The sequence below is a fragment of the Oncorhynchus kisutch genome, linkage group LG1 (assembly GCF_002021735.2).
Source record: "Oncorhynchus kisutch isolate 150728-3 linkage group LG1, Okis_V2, whole genome shotgun sequence".
Lineage (NCBI taxonomy): Eukaryota > Metazoa > Chordata > Actinopteri > Salmoniformes > Salmonidae > Oncorhynchus > Oncorhynchus kisutch.
In genome coordinates, this window is record NC_034174.2 from 11,870,501 (window position 1) to 11,892,284 (window position 21,784).

The 21,784-nt window shown below is 41.4% G+C and overlaps 2 protein-coding genes across 4 annotated transcripts; both read right to left on the bottom strand.

Moving 5' to 3' along the window:
- Nucleotides 1-928: 928 nt before the first annotated feature.
- LOC109899609 (zinc finger and SCAN domain-containing protein 2-like) lies at nucleotides 929-3,199 on the bottom strand. Its single transcript, XM_020494996.2, has 2 exons — nucleotides 2,929-3,199; nucleotides 929-2,671 (listed from the first exon to the last, which is right to left on the bottom strand). Exons 1-2 carry the CDS (start codon nucleotides 3,101-3,103, stop codon nucleotides 1,734-1,736), a joined length of 1,113 nt encoding a protein of 370 aa, XP_020350585.2. The 5' UTR covers nucleotides 3,104-3,199; the 3' UTR covers nucleotides 929-1,733.
- A 281-nt stretch (nucleotides 3,200-3,480) lies between these two features.
- On the bottom strand, nucleotides 3,481-13,757 carry LOC109899603 (uncharacterized). Of its 3 annotated transcripts, none has more exons than XM_020494983.2 (13): nucleotides 13,381-13,757; nucleotides 12,447-12,841; nucleotides 10,957-11,161; nucleotides 10,455-10,586; nucleotides 10,299-10,352; nucleotides 10,064-10,187; nucleotides 9,892-9,953; nucleotides 6,638-6,686; nucleotides 6,438-6,499; nucleotides 6,037-6,236; nucleotides 5,862-5,926; nucleotides 5,684-5,781; nucleotides 3,481-5,507 (listed from the first exon to the last, which is right to left on the bottom strand). In XM_020494983.2, exons 1-13 carry the CDS (start codon nucleotides 13,547-13,549, stop codon nucleotides 5,314-5,316), a joined length of 1,809 nt encoding a protein of 602 aa, XP_020350572.1. In that variant the 5' UTR covers nucleotides 13,550-13,757; the 3' UTR covers nucleotides 3,481-5,313. The 3 variants fall into 3 exon arrangements, with proteins under 3 accessions (XP_020350572.1, XP_031683299.1, XP_031683250.1); XM_031827439.1 differs by having other exon boundaries at nucleotides 10,957-11,555; nucleotides 13,381-13,625; XM_031827390.1 differs by having other exon boundaries at nucleotides 4,000-5,507; nucleotides 10,473-10,586; nucleotides 13,381-13,634.
- Between the last annotated feature and the right edge of the window lie 8,027 nt (nucleotides 13,758-21,784).

Below are 21,784 nucleotides of genomic sequence, written 5' to 3' on the forward strand. Positions count from 1 at the left end.
CTTTGTGATTTACATAAATTCACTGAAAACCCACAATAACATATTAACAGCATTGCACTTTTCATGTAGCATACTTTTGGCCATATTTCAAATGTTTTATGTATGTAAGTCTGGGACTGAAACAGAATACTTACTTAGTCTTTTTCATTCTGGGTGGGACAAGAGACTGCAACAATCTTCTGCCATTTGAGTCTGTCTTGTGCCCTGTCCCATGAGAGACCCATATATGATTTAGTTATTATTTGTCATAATGACAGACAGCTCAAAATCAAATCAACTAGGCTGAACTCAGGAGGAATGCCTGTGCTTTCCATTACAGTGGTGATAAGGCTATCAACTAACATAGCGCAGCATGAATACTCCAACTCATTTGACGCTGCTGTCTGCACAGCGGCAGTTATCTTTCTGATTAGCTCTATCGAGGGGAGGGGGTGTAATGGCTCTGCTTTATGATGGCATAATGATAAATAATAACACTGGTTAATGGGGTGATGATTGTCATGGTGATTGCCCCCCTGCAATGTCAAAGTTGAGACCCCTTGAAGTAAACTTGTTTCTTGCACAAAGAAACGAATGAGCTAGGTAAGCACTGCCTTATTCAACTATGGCTCTATCATATATGTCTAATATAGGAGGGACCCTACTAAAACCCTGGAATGTTTATGTATAAACTTCACAATAAGGTGGTTTCTAGATTTTACACTATGCTGCTAGGCAGGACCTATAAGGAAAATAATATTTAAAATTCTAACACTTTTGTGGAGAAATAATTAAAGTGTACCATCTAGTGTTCAAACATAGTATTACAACAACATTGGTGAGGACAGGTTGTCTAACAGACTTACTGATCACTCTAGCTTGTTGACCTGATATGACCACTTGTTTTATTCAGTAACAGACATTCAGAAATAAATGTTCCCACACATACTTAATCAATATGACGGAGTTAGTTTATTTGCAAGAAGACCAATCAGCTCCAACTGGAATCATCAAGAGGAAATCAAGGGAGATAACACCAAAATTAACATTATAATACTCTCTAACATAGTTAGTGTCCCCTAGCAATACAGGGGATGAGCCCAGTCTTTTCATAGCATGTTATTAAGAAGCTCTCTTAAATAAATTCAGATATACGGTGCCTCAGTTATGGGTCCAAAACACATCATTGTTTACTCCATGTGTAACTCTGTGTTGTTGTTTACTCCATGTGTAACTCTGTGTTGTCTGTTCACACTGCTATGCTTTATCTTGGCTAGGTCGCAGTTGTAAATGAGAACTTGTTCTCAACTAGCCCACCTGGTTAAATAAAAAAAATCACACATTCTATAATCCTCTAGTCTTACAATTAAATGTGAAATTTGTAGCACTGAAAATAAATGTCTTTCTCTCTTTCTCTTCCCAATCGCTGGGCATTTTGAGAACAGAAGGCTCTATCTAACCTCGTAATTACCATTTTGAATTCAGGCTGTAACAACAAAATGTGGAATTAGTTATGGGGTGTGAATACTTTGAGGTACTGTTACTGTAGAATTAGTAGCACTGAAAATAAGAAATGTATTTCTCTTCCCAAATGCTGGGCACTTTGAGAACAGAAGGCTCTGTCTATCTAGCCTCGTAATTACCAGACGGATTCTGTGGTAGCGAACCATTCATGTAAGCTTGTGAGATCAGGCGGCTTCTGAGGTTACTGTTTATCCACTCATGGGCTCTTTCCACTATAAGTTATCATTATTCTACCTCCCTTGGATGTGAGTTCTGAGGTGTCCCTTGATCTGTCCAGACTGACTGAATCCTTTCCCACAGACAGGACAGGAGTAGGGTTTCTCCCCTGTGTGTACCCTCAGGTGGGCCTTCAGGTGGGCTGACTGGTTGAAGCGTTTACCACACACATGGCAGCGGTAAGGTCTCTCTCCTGTGTGAATCCGTTGGTGTTCCCTAAACTTCCCTGAGTAGCTGAAGCTCTTGCCACACACACCACAGTGAAAGGGCTTTTCCTTAGTGTGAGAACGCTGGTGGACCTTGAGGTAACTGGTAGAGGTGAATGACTTCCAACAGACTGTGCACATGATTTGCCTGTGACTAGTGTCACCACTGTGTGGTGCTGTGTGGGATGGCATGTGTGCCTCCAGTTGGGATAGCTCACAGAACACGGCTCCACACTGAGTACATGAGTGTGTGTCTGTATCCTCCTCTGGTCTCCTTTCTAGATCTCTCAGAACAATAGGAACACTTTCTGTGTTCTCAGTGTTCTGACTTTGTGTTCTAGAAGAGTCTGGACTTACTTCAGAGACGGGCTGAGACTGAGGGGAGTCACTGGTTGGTTCTGATACTCCATAGCCATCAGGTTCTGTTTTGATCTGTCCAGTTGTGTTGGTCAGTAGAGACTCCCTCACTCTGTTCTCCACAGTTTTGGTTCTGGAAAGATGTGAAGGCTGAGGTCGGTCCTCATCATTTTTCACACAGGGAAGAGTAGATATGGAGTCTTCTTTGGTATCAGACTTCGGTACTTGAAGCTGCTCTTCCTCCTGACTGGTCCCGAGTTCACCCTGTTCCTCTTTAATCTGTGTGGTCTCAAGGTCCTCCTGGCCCAGACTGGGGCTCGACTCCTCACAGTACTGCTGCTCAGGTGGACTTTGCTGCTCCGAGTCACAAGACAGTATGGGCTGAGGGGCTGGGTGGAAAAGACGACAACAGACATAATAACAGTAATAACAGCCTCCAAGGAATCATGAGACAGACTTTCATCAAGTAAATGACAAGAGACCAAGCCTACACTTTGGCTCGTGAAACGGGATGCTGTCTTCCCTATAGAGTACATTGTCAAATACAATTCGGGTAGGTTCTTTAACACACTAGTTAGCTAGCTAAGCAAGATAAGGCCTAAATAAAATGGGAACTACACTAGCTACTTCCTAGCTTGATACATACCCAGCGATAGAACCGGTGTGTTCAGTTGTCGTTTCAGGTATTTGTTCTCTCTCTTTGTCCGGGATATTTCTTCCTGGTACTCGGAGATTGTGTCTGCGACAACTCTTAGTATTTCCCCAGCAGCTTGCATGAGACGCTCAGTCAGATACACATTCAGATATTGTAATTTAGTCATCGTTGGACGATTTTAGGGGCAAAAGATCTTCCCGAAATCCACGTAGAGCTTGTTGTCAAACATGCACGTTGCACTCTACGGAAATGACGTCAGCGCGCCAGACACTTATCGGCGCGTCTACCATAGAAATGGAAGAACGTATACTTGATCTTTTATCTTTATCGATTTCTATGAGCAGAATATGTATCATATCTTCAGACTATGCGAGTATATCTTATCTCAGTAAACATGAATAAATATGCAGCAAACTACATAACTTTCAGTTGTAATCTCTTTGATATACAATCATGTTATCGCCTACTTTATTATCCATTATACTACCTGCACACATTTTTCCCTTTCACCAAATATACTTAAACCACATACCACACGGTGGCTAACTCAAGGCATGCATTTTATTTAGAACCAGAAGTCAAGGCTTTGTACATTATAAAATACTACTTCCAATCATTCATTCCAAAAATTAATTTTCATAACTTAAAAACCGATTAAATTAATCCTAAATTCAATATTAAATTCAAAAAGGCAAATAAGGATGATACAGTGCATGTATAATATATGTGAAACATTAAAGCAGAAGGTGGCTGAGGGTACATCAGGTAGGCCTACAGTACAGTAGGCGTTAGCCTGGATGCAATGCCAGTCTGTGTCTGCTCTCTTGCAATCTTCTTATGCAATTATCATGTTTGGCTTGACAATGATAGCAATGGGCTTGTCAAGAACACAAACTGATCTGGGACCAGGCAGTACCTGTTTCAGTCCGTTTGGTACAGTATTAATTTTGGCACTATTTTTTAGATTTAGACTAATCTTAGTCAGTTTGACTAAATTATAATTAAGTCTCCCTCACATTTTTGTTATTTGAATAATGATTTAGTATAGTTTTTCTCGTCAACTAAATGCCCTTTAGTCACATCACATTTGTATTGCCTCATTAACACATAGTAAACATAAATCAGACTCCCATGTGCATAAACATACATAGCCTTGTCCTACAAACATTTTTCTGCATAACATCCTATTGTCTTCCCAGCAGCAGAAATATGATAAACATATTTAAGTATTAACGGGCCATATAAATTCCTAATTCAGCCTACATAGATATTACACATTACATAAAAAACAAACAGACACAAGCGCAGGGAGGGATGGTGGGAGGAGGCGAGGTACTATCACGTATTGACACAGTAGTGTGGGTTGCATCTCCGTCACATCATTGTTCTCACCATTTCCCAGATGCCACACTGATGTCAGGAAGTAGTTCCGCTTTAATGACCATTTCACCCAGTGATGTAGTCAAGTCATTAAACCTCAAATCCCAATCGAGTCCCAAGTCCTCTGTGCTCAAGTTCGAGTCCCTATGGCTGAACACCCGAGACCCAGTGCTCGAGTCCTGGTCCAAGTATTATGAGTCATATATTTTGAAAGGTAATCTCTCAAGCCATTTTCTCTGAGGAAAAGAGGGAGTCTTGGCTACAGAACCTGGCTATGAAATGCAGTGGGGAAAGTGGGAGGGTTGAGCGAGACTACAAATACCAAAGACAGCCTACTTTTCTAAACTCAAGGGAGCTAGACTGTTGTTTTACTATTAAACTCAACGCTGCTATTGTTTTTCATTTCATAAAGCAGCTTGTGATTCTTAACCAGACAAAGCGTAGCTAACCAGAAGGCTGGTGGTGACTGGTTAGCTACGAGGAAGCAAGAGAGTCGCCTGAGCGATGTGTATAATCGAAGGCAGAGTGGAGCTGGTCTGTCCACACTCATTGCTTGCTCCCCCCCCAGCTCACCAGGTGATGTGGCAAGTCCTTCCCACTGCTAATATTAATTGTGCTTATCACAGAAAAGCTCTCAATCTCTCCAAAAACTATTGTCCAGTCCACTTATCTGATTTTAGTCAGATCATTTATTCTCGTCCAGTTTTAGTCAACTGGAATGAAATATAATTTTAGTTTATTTCTAGTTCTTTTTCTGGGTCTATTTATTCAGTTATAGTCTTGTCAATTGCCACTGAAAAATAGGTGCTTGCTGAATATTTTAGTCACTATTTTTGTTGACGAAATTAACAATGGTTTGGTGACTACTAGTGAATATGACCCAGGTAGAGTAGGAAGGTAGCCTGGGTACCAGTCTGTGCTATCATCCCACTCCTTGGCATGACAATAATAGCACAAACAGACTGGTACGCAGGCTAGAAGGAAGGTGTCCAGGCATTAATAGTCTTGCTCCTGTTTGATGTTGATGTGTTGTTGGATGTGTTGCTGTCTCTGGGTATGGGGGACCTGGGGTGACTGTCTGGGGGGTCTGCCTCCTCCTCCGCGTCGGTCTGGGGCGTACTTCAGTACGTTGGCCATCAGGTGCATCACAGCAGACTCTGTGGCGTACGGGTGGGTGATCATGATGCTGTCTGAAAGATTCAGAGAGGAGAGAACACAAGATCAGTGGACATTCAATCACATTAAAACGAGGCATCAACAAGGAATACATGTAATACTTCTGCAGTAAAATGATCGTCATCATCGTGGTCTGACAGACTTTCAGATCGAAACATTGAAATGAACTATTGAGTCGGGTAACTCTTACCAATAATGATTTTACTGAGGGAGTGTGTGAGAAAACTCTTCTTGGTTCCTTTCCTTCCTTTCATGTTGAAGGTACTCATCAGTTCATTGGTCATCAGCCTAAGAAGAGAACAGAGTCTGTATTTCAGCATTCCAAAAGTGTGTGTGTGTGTGTGTCTGTGTGTGTGTCCAGTACCCACCTCTCCATCACCCTGGTGACATTTTCCCTCAAGGTGTTCCCACCGATCCTGCTCAGGAACTGTTTCTGAGAAACATACAAACAAAGACAACTACTTATTTTGTGTACGTTGGGGTTTCAACAACACTGTCATTGTAATGCTAGCTTATCACTCAATGCTCTGCAGATCCACGTACCATCTGGGCAGCTACCTCAGGAGGCTCTAGAACTTTCTCCAGGTTGGCCATGTCCTCGTAGGTTCTGCACACGTCAAAATGGAAATCTGTTCCAGAACCCCTAGAACCACCCCAGTGTTCTAGAACTCCCACCCTTCCTCCTAGATCCCACACTGACTGTCTGATGTCCACCAGCAGACCCAGGACCTGCTCCTGGAACTCTGGAGATGGAAGAGTCACAATGTGGTACAATGTAATCTTTATTGGTACCCAGATTCAAATTAAACCTACACCTGGATTGAAATGCATGCTAATGGAGATGGATTTTAAATCCTGAAATATGTGTAATCTGGGTCCGTGAACCAGGCCATTATGCATTTCTGTGTGACTGACCAGATTGATTAAATAAAGAGAATACTCACGGTCATTTGGAAGAGGAAAACTTTGGGTTGAATTCAGCAGGTTTCCCATCATATCCTGTCCACTATAAACACACAAAACATTTTTCAAAAGGGAGGATACTTAATTCCACAGCACTTACATCAGAGTGTGTTCTTACTTCCTATCCATCTGCCTTGGCATTAGTAATGCAAAGGTTACATTGTTCAGCTGCAGCACATACCTTAGGAATGTTCCCTCTCTGGACTGAGAGGTTGGAAAAACAGAATCCCCTAAAAAAAGAAAGTGGAAATACCAATGAAGTAATTCACATATAGTAGGATTATGTAGTCTCTTACAACTATATAAAATTGAGTAAAACTTGTAACGTATTAATATATATTGTTAAGCGTATTACGGCCATTGAAATCTCAGCTATTAACAATAATATCAAAGGGGTTAGAAAACAACAAAAGGTGTCATTGTACGCTGATGAACCTCCATTTGCCCTTTCAAGCCAATGTTGAGATGTCTAGCGTTTCTTTTGGAATATTCAGATTTTTAAATGTGCAGTTTTAACCTGCCTCGTGTTTTTGTAAAATCTTCTAGAAAATGTAAATTGAAAAATATCCTGCTTATAAGAAAGGGTTACTGTGAAATGTATTATATAGATTCTTGCAAGATGAATGTTCTCATTAAAAAAGGATTTAATGTATACTTTTAATTCTCCTAAGTGTTTTGCTTATCATTAGAATTGTTGTTTTAATAAGTCTTGTGTGACTCCCATTTTGTAAATAGGACTGGTGGCGTTATGTCACACAGCTAACAAAAATATGTGGAAATGTCTGCTCTACCCAAAATTACAACCAACTAATTGCAGAATTACCGCAAAAATAAGAGGAAAGTGGAAAAAAGTAGGGAACTTGTCTGCCGGTACTGCATTTATCTCGATTTGGTTAAAGAAAATCGAGATAAATTAAAAACTGGTATACCAGTTTCATTTAAGGACCAACAATTTTACAGCTGTGCCATATAGATTGCAAAAGAGTTGGGAAGAGATTTGACGAAATCAATTTATGAACTGATACAGAAAATGACACCAGATTCAAAACTTTGAATGTTTATATTTAAATTATGCAAAATTCTTGCAACCAATAGAATGTTATATATATTGGGGATACAACCTTCCCAGCTCTGCAGATTTAGCTGCGAAGAGACAGAATCATTAGATAATTTGTTTTGGTACTATGTGTAACTCTGTGTTGTCTGTTCACACTGCTATGCTTTATCTTGGCCAGGTCGCAGTTGCAAATGAGAACTTGTTCTCAACTAGCCTACCTGGTTAAATAAAGGTCATGTCAAACATACTGTGTCTGTAAAACGCATATAGATTCTGAACTTTAGTGAAAGAAATAGATGAGAGATTGAGGTTAAGAGGAAGGACAGGAGAAAAAAAAAAAAACATAGAACTATTGTAAAATAAACCTGTGCCCATAAAATGTATATAGTGTGTATAAGCTGGTAGTAGAAGACTAAGCGTTAGGGGAGGGGTGGTAGAGTTAGAAAGTAATAAAGGAAAATATATCTTTTTAAAAGGTACCAGTCAAAAGTTTGGACACACCCACTCAAGGCTTTTTCTTTATTTTTACTCTTTTCTACATTGTAAAATAATAGTGAAGACATCAAAGCTATGACATCACACATATGGTATCATGTAGTAACCAAAAAAAAGTGAACTTTTTTATTTTACTAGGCAAGTCAGTTAATTAAGAACAAATTCTTATTTTCAATGACGGCCTAGGAACAGTGGGTTAACTGCCTGTTCAGGGGCAGAACGACAGATTTGTAACTTTGTCAGCTCGGGGTTTTGAACTTGCAACCTTTCGGTTACTAGTCCAACGCTCTAACCACTAGGCTACCCTGCCGCCCCAATCAAAATATATACTATATTTTAGATTCTTCAAAGTAGCCACCCTTTGCCTTGATGACAGCTTTGCACACTCTTGGCATTCTCTCCATCAGCTTAATGAGGAACGCTTTTCCAAGTTCCCACATATACGGAGCACTTGTTGGCTGCTTTTCCTTCACCCTGCGGTCCAACTCATCCCACACCATGTCAATTGGGTTCAGGTCGGGTGATTGTGGAGGCCAGGTCATCTGATGCAGCACTTCCATCACTCTCCTTCTTGGTCAAATAGCCCTTACACAGCCTGGAAGTGTATTTTGGGTCATTGTAAAACAAATGACAGTCCCACTAAGTGCAAACCAGATGGGATCACGTATCGCTGCAGAATGCTGTGGTAGACATGCTAATTAAGTATGCCTTGAATTCTAAATAAATCACAGACAGTGTCACCAGAAAAGCAGCCCCTCGCCATCATACCTCCTCCTCCATGCTTCACGGTGGGAACCACACATGCGGAGATCATCTGTTCACCTACTCTGCGTCTTACAAAGACACGGTGGTTGGAACCAAAAAAACTCAAATTTGGACTCTTCAGACCAAAGGACAAATTTCCAAAGGTCTAATGTCCATTGCTCGTGTTTCTTTGCCCACGAGAGTCTCTTCTTATTGGTGTCCTTTAGTCGTGGTTTCTTTGCAGTACTTCAACCACGAAGGCCTGATTCTCCTCTGAACAGTTGATGTTGAGATGTGTCTGTTACTTGAACTCTGCAAAGCATTTATTTGGGCTGCAATCTGAGGTGCAGTTAACTCTAATGAACTTATCCTCTGCAGCAGAGGTAACTCTGGGTCATCCTTTCCTGTGGCGGTCCTCATGAGACCCAGTTTCATCATAGCGCTTGATGGATTTTGCGACTTCACTTAAAGACATTTTCAAAGCTCTTAAAATGTTCATGTCTTCAAGTAATGATGGGCTGTTGTTCCTCTTTGCTTATTTGAGCTGTTCTTATCATAATATGGACTTGGTATTTTACCAAATAGGGCTATCTTCTGTATACCACCCCTACCTTGTCACAACACAATTGTCTCAAACGCATTAGAATGGAAAGAAATTCCACAAATGTACATTTAACAAGGCACACCTGTTCATTGAAATGCATTCCAGGTAACGACCTCATGAAGCTGGTTGAGCGAATGCCAAGAGGGTGCAAAGCTCTCATCAACACCACGGGTGGCTACTTTGATGAATATAAAATATATTTTGATTTGTTTAACACTTTTTTGGTTACTACATGATGTGTTATTTCATAGTTTTGATGCCTTCACAATAATTCTACAATGTAGGAAATAGTCAAAATAAAGAAAAACCCTTGAATGAGTAGGTGTCCAAACTTTTGACTGGTACTGTACGCATATGTATTTATGTGCAAATAAATATATTGGGACATGGAAGCGATGTAGCTTCCATCAATGTAATTGTCTGCAATCTATTTGCAATTTTAAAGCTGATCTACCCCCTGAAAAACATATAATAAAATAACCCTCCTTTGGGCAACATTCACACAGGACCATTAGACAGCCTTTGTTTCTCTCACATGCGTCAGAAGAGTGTGGTCCCTCTATGAGGTAGCTCTCCTTGTTGAGTGCGTCATCAAGGCTGTAATAACAACAAAAGAGATTGATCAGAACACATTCAATGCCTCAAACTGACATAGAACACTTGTGTGACAAACCAATGGGAACACCGGTAGATGCAGTGAAACTTGCCCTCTGAGCTCAGACGGATCCAGCTGAGGTTCTGCTTCTAGAGCTCCAGAACTCTCCTCCAGGGTTCCAGATTTCGTCATCACTCTCCTCTTCAGAGGAGGAGAGTTTGAGGATCCTGACACACCTTTGGATAAACAGGCAATGAGTACAGCTACAGAATTGTGTTCCATACATATGGCTAGTTTAGTGAAAGTACAACACGGTGGCCCAATACATTCTCTAAGGATTCTGTCACCTGTGTGTATCCTTCCATCTCCACTGGGTCCTCCTTGAGGTATCTGATCAGTGCCTTTTGTAAAAGATGATGGAAATCAAATGTTCGTCAAACACACTGTCCTACAGAAGCAATCCTAATTTATCAATGTCTATGTTAAGGCTATCTCACACTGACCGGTAACGTGCCCCTCACCCGTCCTCCTCTTCCTCCTCCTCCTCTTCTTCTTTTGTGTGTTGGGCTCACTGTCTCCGTTGTCAGTGAGCTCATCACTGGACCTACTGTAGCCTTCACACTCTTCCAGAGATTCTGAAACCATACAGGGTAGCTCGATCTCAGATTCAGGCTACAGCAAAATTAAGGCAGTTCTATACAATTAAAAACATTACACAACAGATTTCTCAACACATTAAGAGTGTAGCTGTACCTTCCCTGAGAGCATTCTGAGAATTGGTAGTTTGGCACAAATAGAGTTAAAGAGGGATATGGGATCATGAAACAGTTATTCTTTCAGTCACTGGGGTGACCCTCTACAAGGAGCTTATTTACATTTCACATGTATTACTGCACTTGATTTTCTGAGAACTTTAGGGGAAGTTCTTTAATAAGGTATTTAAACATCAAACATAACCACTAAAAACTCAACATTGTGTAAGTGGTAGGTAAGACGCTTCAGTACCTGAGAATAGTTTGACCTTAACAAGGTCATATGTCGTCCAATTGGCTCCTGGCTTGTGTCTCTCTTTCATAGCCTTCCTCCCATTGGCTGGAGGCCACAGAACCTTCCTTCCCACCACCCAGGTACTGGGAACCACACCCTCCACCTCCTCCTGGCCTTCCCTCCACACCGCACAGCACCAGAAGTCATCCGTGTTTTCATAGTCCTGGAACCCACATAGGAAGAAAGGATAAACATGCACTCTTTCATGTTTATTATAGTTGTTACCAATGGTTTTTCATTCTAGAACATCACATAATTCAGGCAGTTGAGGGGGTACGAGACCAGAGTAGTTGTTTGTTGACAACATCCTGTCCCCAGGATAGATTCTATGTTCTATTGTTCTACAAAGTTCTAGAGTTCTACATACTGAGCTCGACTAAATTAATATTTTAAGTCATCCGACTTAGCTGATTTTCAGCCGTTATGAAGCTCTCCCACTTTGGAGGGTTGCTTCTTTCCGTTGAATCACCAGCTTCGCTCATTCACCCAACTTTTCACCTTCTAACATCTTCTTGACATCGAATGTTGAGGGACGACAATCATCCAACCCTACACCACTAAATAAAAACGAAAAATCTGATGGTTTGTTTCAAGAATTCTGACATTTATTTACCAAAATACACAACACAACAATGTCCAAAACATCCCATTTACATCCAACTGCCCAATAACTATTTCCACCAAAATCACACGTTGGTTTCATGCTTTAAAAATACAATAAGTAGTTTGGATGTTTATGTCCATTGACTTCCAAAATGTATTACAGAAAATTCTGTTTCAGTACTTGTAGACGTAACAATGTAAAAATACCTTTTGACAATTGCTTTACATAGACAATGCCATTTAGGTAAAATGCTTGATTAGACACATTATTATAAATAGCTAGCCTAAACATTTTCAAATCATTTCTGACACTGAAATGGATTTGAAATGGAGTTATAACCCCTATCCTGTACATTTCCACTTAAACATCTACCGCATCTCCCTCATAGGCCTGGTAGGAACATCCTGTCCCTAGAATGTGTTACAAGGTGTCTTTTCACCTTGTTGGACTGACTGAAGCTCTTCCCACAGACGGGACAACTGAACGGTTTCTCACCTGTGTGGACTCTCAGGTGTACCGTCAGGTGTGCGGTCTGATTGAACCGTTTTCTACAGATATGGCACTGATAGGGCTTCTCCCCTGTGTGAATCCTCTGGTGACCTTTCAACCTTCCCGACGAGCTAAAGGACTTACCACACAAGCCACAAAGAAATTGCTTCTCTTTCATGTGCATTTGCATGTGTGCGTTTAAATGGCCCATATGTCTACAGGGTTTCCCACACACCTTGCAACACAATGCTGTGTTGTGGTGATTTTGAAGGGACTGTTCCATGTGTAGTGGTATCTGTAGCGCCTCAAACCCTGATAGTAGTCCTTCACCACCTTCCACCCCCATCATACTTACACTGTTCTCACTATGTGCTGCCGAAAGGTCAAGGTTCACTGACGAAGAGAATGTATTGGGGTCACTTGACGGATCAAATGGACAAACACCCAGTCCTTCAGTCTCTGTTTTGATTGGTTTGGATGTTGATGAGCTGGACAGAGAGCCTCCCTCTCTACTCTCCCCGGTGAGAGTTTGGAACTGACTGAGTGAGGTGTGTTGAGGTGGGTTCTGATCATAGTCATCATTTCCATTGGAAGGAGTGAATATAGACTGAGAGTCCGGTCCTCTAAACTGATTTTCCTCCTTCCTGGTCCTTCCCTCCTGTTTCTCCATAGTCTGCCTTGGCTCTGGTTCCTGCTTTTGCCCAATGCCTCCCTCCTCCTCAGATTCTACAGGAGCAAAGGGCTCTCGGTCTGAAAGTCAAGGAGGGAAAATGTAGTGTCGTTAGCAAAGCACCTTTACTTGAGCTATCACGACCTGCTACCACACAGTTCTGAGTTGTAGTAGCTAGCTATTGAGGAACAGAATACACAGAATGTACTGACAACTATGTTCTTTTCAAGGAACATTTTTCGTAACTGGTTAGGAGAGCATTTTCCCTAAACCTTTTCCTAACCTTAACCGCAGTCTCCTAACCTGCTACGAAAAAGTCACTTCCTTATCGACGTGGCGTGAAAAGAGTGTTTCTCGATTTTCTAGCCATGAATGCTAACGTTAGCTAGCCGTCTCTCTGACTGCACTGCAGAAAACAAAGATACAGCAGCTACATTAGCTAACACGCCAAGCTAGCCACTGGCATATGACACAGTCATAGTTGGTTAGCTAAAACAAAGCACATTCATCACGGCATATTTCAGAACAAATACATAACTAGCTACATAATGTGTGCTCATTATCCTCATTAGCACAGTTTGCTATTCAAATAACGTAGTTAGCTAGCTACATTACCAACCTGGCCATGGAATCCCAAACTTGCGTCTCAATTGATCATTCTCTCTCTTTCCCTGGATGATTTCTTCTTGGTATTCTAATATTGTCTCTTCCACTTGCTTATATATCTCTTGGGCGGCTAACATCAAACGTTCGGTCAAAAATACATTTAAAAACTGTAATTTGGTCATTTTGAGGGTCGATGGCAGCCGGGGCACATCCACCCTAAATAAACACAATAAACCAAACGGTTTTTGAGAATGTGACGCTTTCTGGTGACGCAATCAGAAAATGACTCGCGGTTACAATATGTACATCTGACGCGTTCAACAACACCTGGGAACTCGAAAATCTGGGGAAGGGAAATCGTTGTGAATTGTCAAACAACTCGGGAATCCAAGTCAGAAACTCGGGTATCTTTCTAGAGCTCCGCCTCCCCGACTTGAAAATCAACGACGTCATAATTTGAACAGTTTTTTTCTCTTTCTCCTGAGTTCCCAGTTGTCTTGAAAGTGTAACCGGTGTGAAATGGCTAGCTAGTTAGCGGGTGCGCGCTAATAGATTTTCAATTGGTGACGTCACTCGCTCTGAGCCCTTTAAGTAGTTGTCCCCTTGCTCTGCAAGGGCCGTGGCTTTTGTGGAACGATGGGTAACGATGCTTCGTGGGAGGTATTTTTTGATGTGTGCAGAGGGTCCCTGGTTTGAGCCCTGAGAGGGATGGAAGAAATACTGTTACAAAAGCACCATAACTAGAGAAACTAGGGCAGCTAAAATCAAATAATTGTATCATCTGAGACAAATCAATCAACATATGGATTAAAATAGTTGATTAATTGACACATCTGTTCCAGCATGTACACTGAATAAAAATATACATTTTTTTACTGAGTTACAGTTCATATAAGTAAATCAGTCAATTTAAATAAATTCATTAAGCCAAAATCTATGGATTTCACAAGAATTGGCAGGTGCGCAGCCATGGGTATGCCTGGAAGGGCATAGGCCCACTCACTGGGGTTCCAGGCCCAGCCAGTCAGAATTAGTTTTTCCCACAAAAGAGTTTTATTACAGACAGAAATAAAAAAAACATGTGACCAACACTTTACAGGTTGTATTTATATTTTAGTCATACCATAGAGTGTGGAAGTCAGGCCTACCGTAGTGATGTGTGGTAGTCATACCATAGAGTGTGGAAGTCAGGCCTACCGTAGTGATGTGTGGTAGTCATACCATAGAGTGTGGAAGTCAGGCCTACCGTAGTGATGTGTGGTAGGCCTACCGTAGTGATGTGTGGTAGTCATACCATAGAGTGTGGAAGTCAGGCCTACCGTAGTGATGTGTGGTAGGCCTACCATAGAGTGTGGAAGTCAGGCCTACCGTAGTGATGTGTGGTAGTCATACCATAGAGATGTGTGGAAGTCATATCGTAGTGATGTGTGGTAGGCCTACCATAGAGTGTGGAAGTCAGGCCTACCATAGTGATGTGTGGTAGTCATACCATAGAGATGTGTGGAAGTCATATCGTAGTGATGTGTGGTAGGCCTACCATAGAGTGTGGAAGTCAGGCCTACCGTAGTGATGTGTGGTAGGCCTACCATAGAGTGTGGAAGTCAGGCCTACCATATTGATGTGTGGTAGTCATACCATAGAGATGTGTGGAAGTCATACCGTAGTGATGTGTGGTAGGCCTACCATAGAGATGTGTGGTAGGGCCTACCATAGAGATGTGTGGAAGTCATACCGTAGAGATGTGTGGTAGGCCTACCATAGAAATGTGTGGAATTCATACCATAGAGATGTGTGGTAGGCCTACCATAGAGATGTGTGGTAGGCCTACCATAGAGATGTGTGGAAGTCATACCGTAGAGATGTGTGGTAGGCCTACCATAGAAATGTGTGGAATTCATACCATAGAGATGTGTGGTAGGCCTACCATAGAGATGTGTGGAAGTCATACCATAGAGATGTGTGAAAGTCATACCGTAGAGATGTGTGGTAGGCCTACCATTGAGATGTGTGGAAGTCATACCGTAGAGATGTGTGGTAGACCTACCATAGAGATGTGTGGTAATCAAACTATAGAGATGTGTGGAAGGCCTACCACAGAGATCTGTGTTAGTCATACCATAGAGATGTGCGGAAGGCCTACTCAAACTCTGAATCCCAAATAAACCCCTGGCACTAGATGTAGATCGGAGGGGATTGGATATGTGAGGGTAACCCATTCATAGATAATAACTAACTTTAGCGACTATTGAAGGTACTATGTTCTTCTGGCCGGGGAAGTTTCGTTAAGAGCTGCAAGAACGTGCTCTGAATGTTAAAACACATGGCTTGGTTGTGGAAACATAAAGAACGTATCTTTCATATCAGCAAGACATTTTCCAAATATCTGAAGGTTAAATTACTACACACCTTTATAGGGTTCGCACACTGTCATATGTCCATGTTACAGTGCTTGTTTATAGACAGAAGGCCGAGGCGTAGGCCTACCTGTGCTAATTAGCTATTTACGTCTCAGAACACCTGTGTGGAAACGGAAGACGGACGACAAACATGTTGTCACTGAAAAAAGTAGGCTGCAACTGTATTAAAACCAGTTAAAACAGTGTACAGTGTATATTTTGAATTTGTGAAATTAATTTTTATGTGATATGAATGTAGAGGGCTTAATGTTTCTAGAACCGTACTGCAATTGGGAATTGATTCATGTTTAGATGGAGTATTTTACCAGAGCCAATTAGCCTCTAAACTGAACATGTAAGGTCCTTGGACTATAAGGAGTAACGTTATGTAGGCTCATTTAGTTGATTAATGGGCTACGGTGCAGGTAGCTCCATCTTGATTTGATTGGGGATTCAGCTTCTCTGTGGTGACTACTGTGGCTTCTCTGTGGTGGTTACTGTGGCTTCTCTGTGGTGGTTACTGTGGCTTCTCTGTGGTGGCTACTGTGGCGGTTACTGTGGCTTCTCTGTGGTGGTTACTGTGGCTTCTCTGTGGTGGTTACTGTGGCTTCTCTGTGGCGGTTACTGTGGCTTCTCTGTGGTGGTTACTGTGGCTTCTCTGTGGTGGTTACTGTGGCTTCTCTGTGGTGGTTACTGTGGCTTCTCTGTGGTGGTTACTGTGGCTTCTCTGTGGTGGTTACTGTGGCTTCTCTGTGGTGGTTACTGTGGCTTCTCTGTGGTGGTTACTGTGGCTTCTCTGGTGGTTACTGTGGCTTCTCTGGTGGTTACTGTGGCTTCTCTGTGGTGGTTACTGTGGCTTCTCTGTGGTGGTTACTGTGGCTTCTCTGTGGCGGTTACTGTGGCTTCTCTGTGGCGGTTACTGTGGCTTCTCTGTGGTGGCTACTGTGGCTTCTCTGTGGTGGCTACTGTGGCTTCTCTGTGGTGGCTACTGCTTACCTCTAGGTTCAGGATAGTTCATTTGTGTTCCAACAAACTAGGCTTTAATTTGAACCGCTGTCAGATAATAATGCATACTAGCACTATTCAATCTAGAGAGCTGAGCTGTGCTTTTTAGGTGTATGGAGGAGGAAACACAAAACAATTTCGACAAGGTAATCAATTACTAGTTTATTAAAAAATAACATTTAGTACACAATGATACAACACTGTACAGTAATGTGTGTGGGAGCAGTGGTGTCCCAGAATAGACTGTGGGGAAGAGACTGGAGGAATGTCGATTGAGTTAGACGGCCTACTGTAGTAGCCTCAGTCCTGAGAGGTGATAAAGGCCCTGTCTTGTGACAACCCCAAGCCCCTATTGCCCAAGACACTTGGCCTAAGTGATGGGGGCTACAAGGTCTTGAAAGCATTCCACAGGGATGTTGGCCCATGTTGACTCTAATGCTTCCACAGTTGTGTTAAATTGGCTCAATGTCCTTTGGGTGGTGTACCGTTTTTGATACACATGGGAAACTTGTGTGTGAAAAACCCAGCAGCGTTGCAGTTCTTGACACAAACCGGTGCGCCTGGCACCTACTACCATACCCCCCCCAAGACACTTACATATTCTGTCTTGCCCATTCACCCTCTGAATGGCACACATACACAATCAATGTCTCAGTTGTCTCAAGGTTTAAAAATCCTTCTTTAACCTGTCTCCTCCCATTAATCTACACTGATTGAAGTGGATTTAACAAGTGACATCAATACGGGATCATAGCTTTCACCTGGTCATCTATGTCATGGAAAGAGCAGTTGTTCTTAATGTTTGATATACTCAGTGCAGACAGTGTCTTCAGAAAGTCTTCACACCCCTCGACTTTTTCTTCATTTTGTTGTTACAGCCTGAATTTAAAATGGATTCAATTGAGATGTTGTGTCACTGGCCTACACACAATACCCAACAACGTCAACGTGGAATTATGTATTTTGAATCTTAAATGTCTTGAGTCAGTAAGTATTCAAACCCTTTGTTATGGCAAATGAGTTCAGGAGAAAACATTTGCTTAACAAGTCATATAATAAGTTGCATGGATTCACTCTGTGTGCAATAATAGTGTTTAACATGATTATTTAATGACTGCCTTATGTCTGTACCCCACACACACTGTAAGGTCCCTTGGTCGAGCAGTGAATTTCCAATGCCTTGCAAAGAACGGCACCTATTGGTAGATGGGTAAAAAATGGTAAAGCTGATGTTGAATGTCCCTTTGAGCATGGTAAAGGTATTAATTACACTTTGGTGGTGTATCAATACCAGTCACTACAAAGATACAGGCGTCCTTCCGAACTCAGTTGCTGGAGAGGAAGGAAACCACTCAGGGATTTCACCATGAGGCCAGTGGTGACTTTAAAACTGTCACCGAGTTTAATGGCTGTGATAGGAGAAAACTGAGCATGGATCAACAGCATTGTAGTTACTCCGCAATACTAACCTAAATGACAGATTGAAAAGAAGGAAGCCTGTACAGAATAAAAAATATTCCAAAACATGCATCTTGTTTTCTATAAGACACTAAAGTAAAACTTTAAAGAATGTGGCTAAGAAATTCACTTTATGTCCTGAAGCGTTACATTTGTGGCAGGTCTAACACAACATCGCTGAGTACCACTCTTCAGATTTGTAAGCATGGTGGTGGCTGCATCATGTTATGGGTATGCTTGTCTTCAGCAAGTAGTAGGGAGTTTAGGACAAAAATAAATGGAATGAAGCTAAGCACAGGCAAAATCCTTGAGGAAAACCTGGTTCAGTCTGCTTTCCACCAGGCACTGGGAGACAAATTCACGTTTCAGCAGGACAATAACTTAAAACACAAGGCCAAATCAACACTGGAGTTGCTTACTAAGAAGACCGTAAATCTTCCTGAGTGGCCTAGTTACAATTGACTTAAATCTGCTTGAAAATCAATGGCAAGACTTCAAAACAACCAACTTGACAGAGCTTGAAGAATTTTAAAAAGAATAATGTGCAAATATTGTGTATTTAGCCAAGTTATTGGCATTGTGGATTTGTTCCTTGTGTTATTATTTTTCTATTATTTCTTTATTTTCTTTGCAATTTTGGGACGGGACCATAAGTAAGCATTTCACTGTTAGTCGACACCTGTTTTTATGAAACATGACAACATTAACAAAATTTGATATAAACTTCTAAGGGACAGGCTTACATTTCAAGTTTTTATGTAATGTGCACAAGTACAGTGAAATGCAGTAATCAATATCAGTAGTACTTTAAAATAAAGTAAATTAGAACAAAAACATGACAAATAGAAATAAAAACATAAGAAAGTAAATAAGCTATATACAGGGTCATGTAATAACTTGCTGGTAAACTTAATCAAATATTGACAGGAAAACGTAATTACTTTTCCCGCTAAATGGAATGTTATTACATTAACTGGTGAGTAAACACTTTTTAAAAATGAATTTCAACCAATCATATAATAACAAACCAAAATCACAGTTTTATGTACTACTTCCCTCAATTGGGATGCACATGCCACCATCCACTGTCAATTACAACAGAAACTCCTGCACATCATCCCGGAATACTCACAGCATTCATTGAAATGTACACACATGCACTTGGGTAACACTTTACTCTATTAATCAAGCTTATTATTATGTTGTTGTCTGGTGGTTATTACTTTTTCAACCAATGATGTAATATCCAAGATCAACGTCTTTGTGTGGTATTCCTCTTACTTTGATGGACATGGAATAGTTCAAAGAAGAAAGAAAAAAGGCTCAAGCAAACGCTCAAAGTACTTTGAACAATTTCAAATCTGGATGACAGATCTGGCTGGCACCCGTGCAATGGGTGTCCTTTTAACATGTTGAGTCAACTTGTCTGAAACCTGAAGACTGGCATTAGCTCCACAATCTAGAACCTTGGCTTCGGCTTGGCAGAGGCTATCAAAGTCTTGTGCTGTGCAGAACTAACCCAGCAACCACCCAAGCTCAATTCATCCAGATAGTTCTACTATAAAATAATTGATAATAACGTTTTGCTTTTGAAGATTACATATGATTGATGTTTAATCTGGTATGATTTTATGATGACTGATACTGAAACATTAATGAAGGGGATTCTGAATGATGTCATAACGGTGTTATCAATGGAAATGTATACTTCCTTTGGTGTTGCCAAAAGCACACATACTGGTATATATACCCAGGACCCACACATACTGGTATATATACCCAGGACCCACACATACTGGTATATATACCCAGGACCCACACATACTGGTATATATACCCAGGACCCACACATACTGGTATATATACACCCAGGACCCACACATACTGGTATATATACCCAGGACCCACACATACTGGTACAGTGGGGCAAAAAAGTATTTAGTCAGCCACCAATTGTGCAAGTTCTCCCACTTAAAAAGATGAGAGGCCTGTAATTTTCATCATAGGTACACTTCAACTATGACAGACAAAATGAGAATTTTTTTCTCTCCAGAAAATCACATTGTAGGATTTTAAATATATTTATTTGCAAATTATGGTGGGAAAAAAGTATTTGGTCACCTACAAACAAGCAAGATTTCTGGCTCTCACAGACCTTTAACTTCTTCTTTAAGAGGCTCCTCTGTCCTCCACTCGTTACCTGTATTAATGGCACCTGTTTGAACTTGTTATCAGTATAAAAGACACCTGTCCACAACCTCAAACAGTCACACTCCAAACTCCACTATGGCCAAGACCAAAGAGCTGTCAGAGGACACCAGAAACAAAATTGTAGACCTGCATCAGGCTGGGAAGACTGAATCTGCAATAGGTAAGTAGCTTGGTTTGAAGAAATCAACTGTGGGAGCAATTATTAGGAAATGGAAGACATACAAGACCACTGATAATCTCCCTCGATCTCGGGCTCCACGCAAGATCTCACCCCGTGGGGTCAAAATGATCACAAGAACGGTGAGCAAAGATCCCAGAACCACACGGGGGGACCTAGTGAATGACCTGCAGAGAGCTGGGACCAAAGTAACAAAGCCTACCATCAGTAACACACTACGCCGCCAGGGACTCAAATCCTGCAGTGCCAGACGTGTCCCTCTGCTGAAGCCAGTACATGTCCAGGCCCGTCTGAACTTTGCTAGAGAGCATTTGGATGATCCAGAAGAAGATTTGGAGAATGTCATATGGTCAGATGAAAACAAAATATAACTTTTTGGTAAAAACTCAACTCGTCGTGTTTGGAGGACAAAGAATGCTGAGTTGCATCCAAAGAACACCATACCTAGTGTGAAGCATGGGGGTGGAAACATCATGCTTTGGGGCTGTTTTTCTGCAAAGGGACCAGGACGACTGATCCGTGTAAAGGAAAGAATGAATGGGGCCATGTATCGTGAGATTTTGAGTGAAAACCTCCTTCCATCAGCAAGGGCATTGAAGATGAAACGTGGCTGGGTCTTTCAGCATGACAATGATCCATAACACACTGCCCGGGCAACGAAGGAGTGGCTTCGTAAGAAGCATTTCAAGGTCCTGGAGTGGCCTAGCCAGTCTCCAGATCTCAACCCCATAGAAAATATTTGGAGGGAGTTGAAAGTCTGTGTTGCCCAGCAACAGCCACAAAGGAGATCTGCATGGAGGAATGGGCCAAAATACCAGCAACAGTGTGTGAAAACCTTGTGAACCTCTGTCATTGCCAACAAAGGGTATATAACAAAGTATTGAGGTAAACTTTTGTTATTGACCAAATACTTATTTTCCACCATAATTTGCAAATAAATTCATTAAAAATCCTACAATGTAATTTTCTGGATTTTTTAAATTCTCATTTTGTCTGTCATAGTTGAAGTGTACCTATGATGAAAATTACAGGCCTCTCTCATCTTTTTAAGTGGGAGAACTTGCACAATTGGTGGCTGACTAAATACTTTTTTGCCCCACTGTATATATACCCAGGACCCACACCTGCAGACTCAACCTGCATTACAAACACACACGCACTCACAGGAA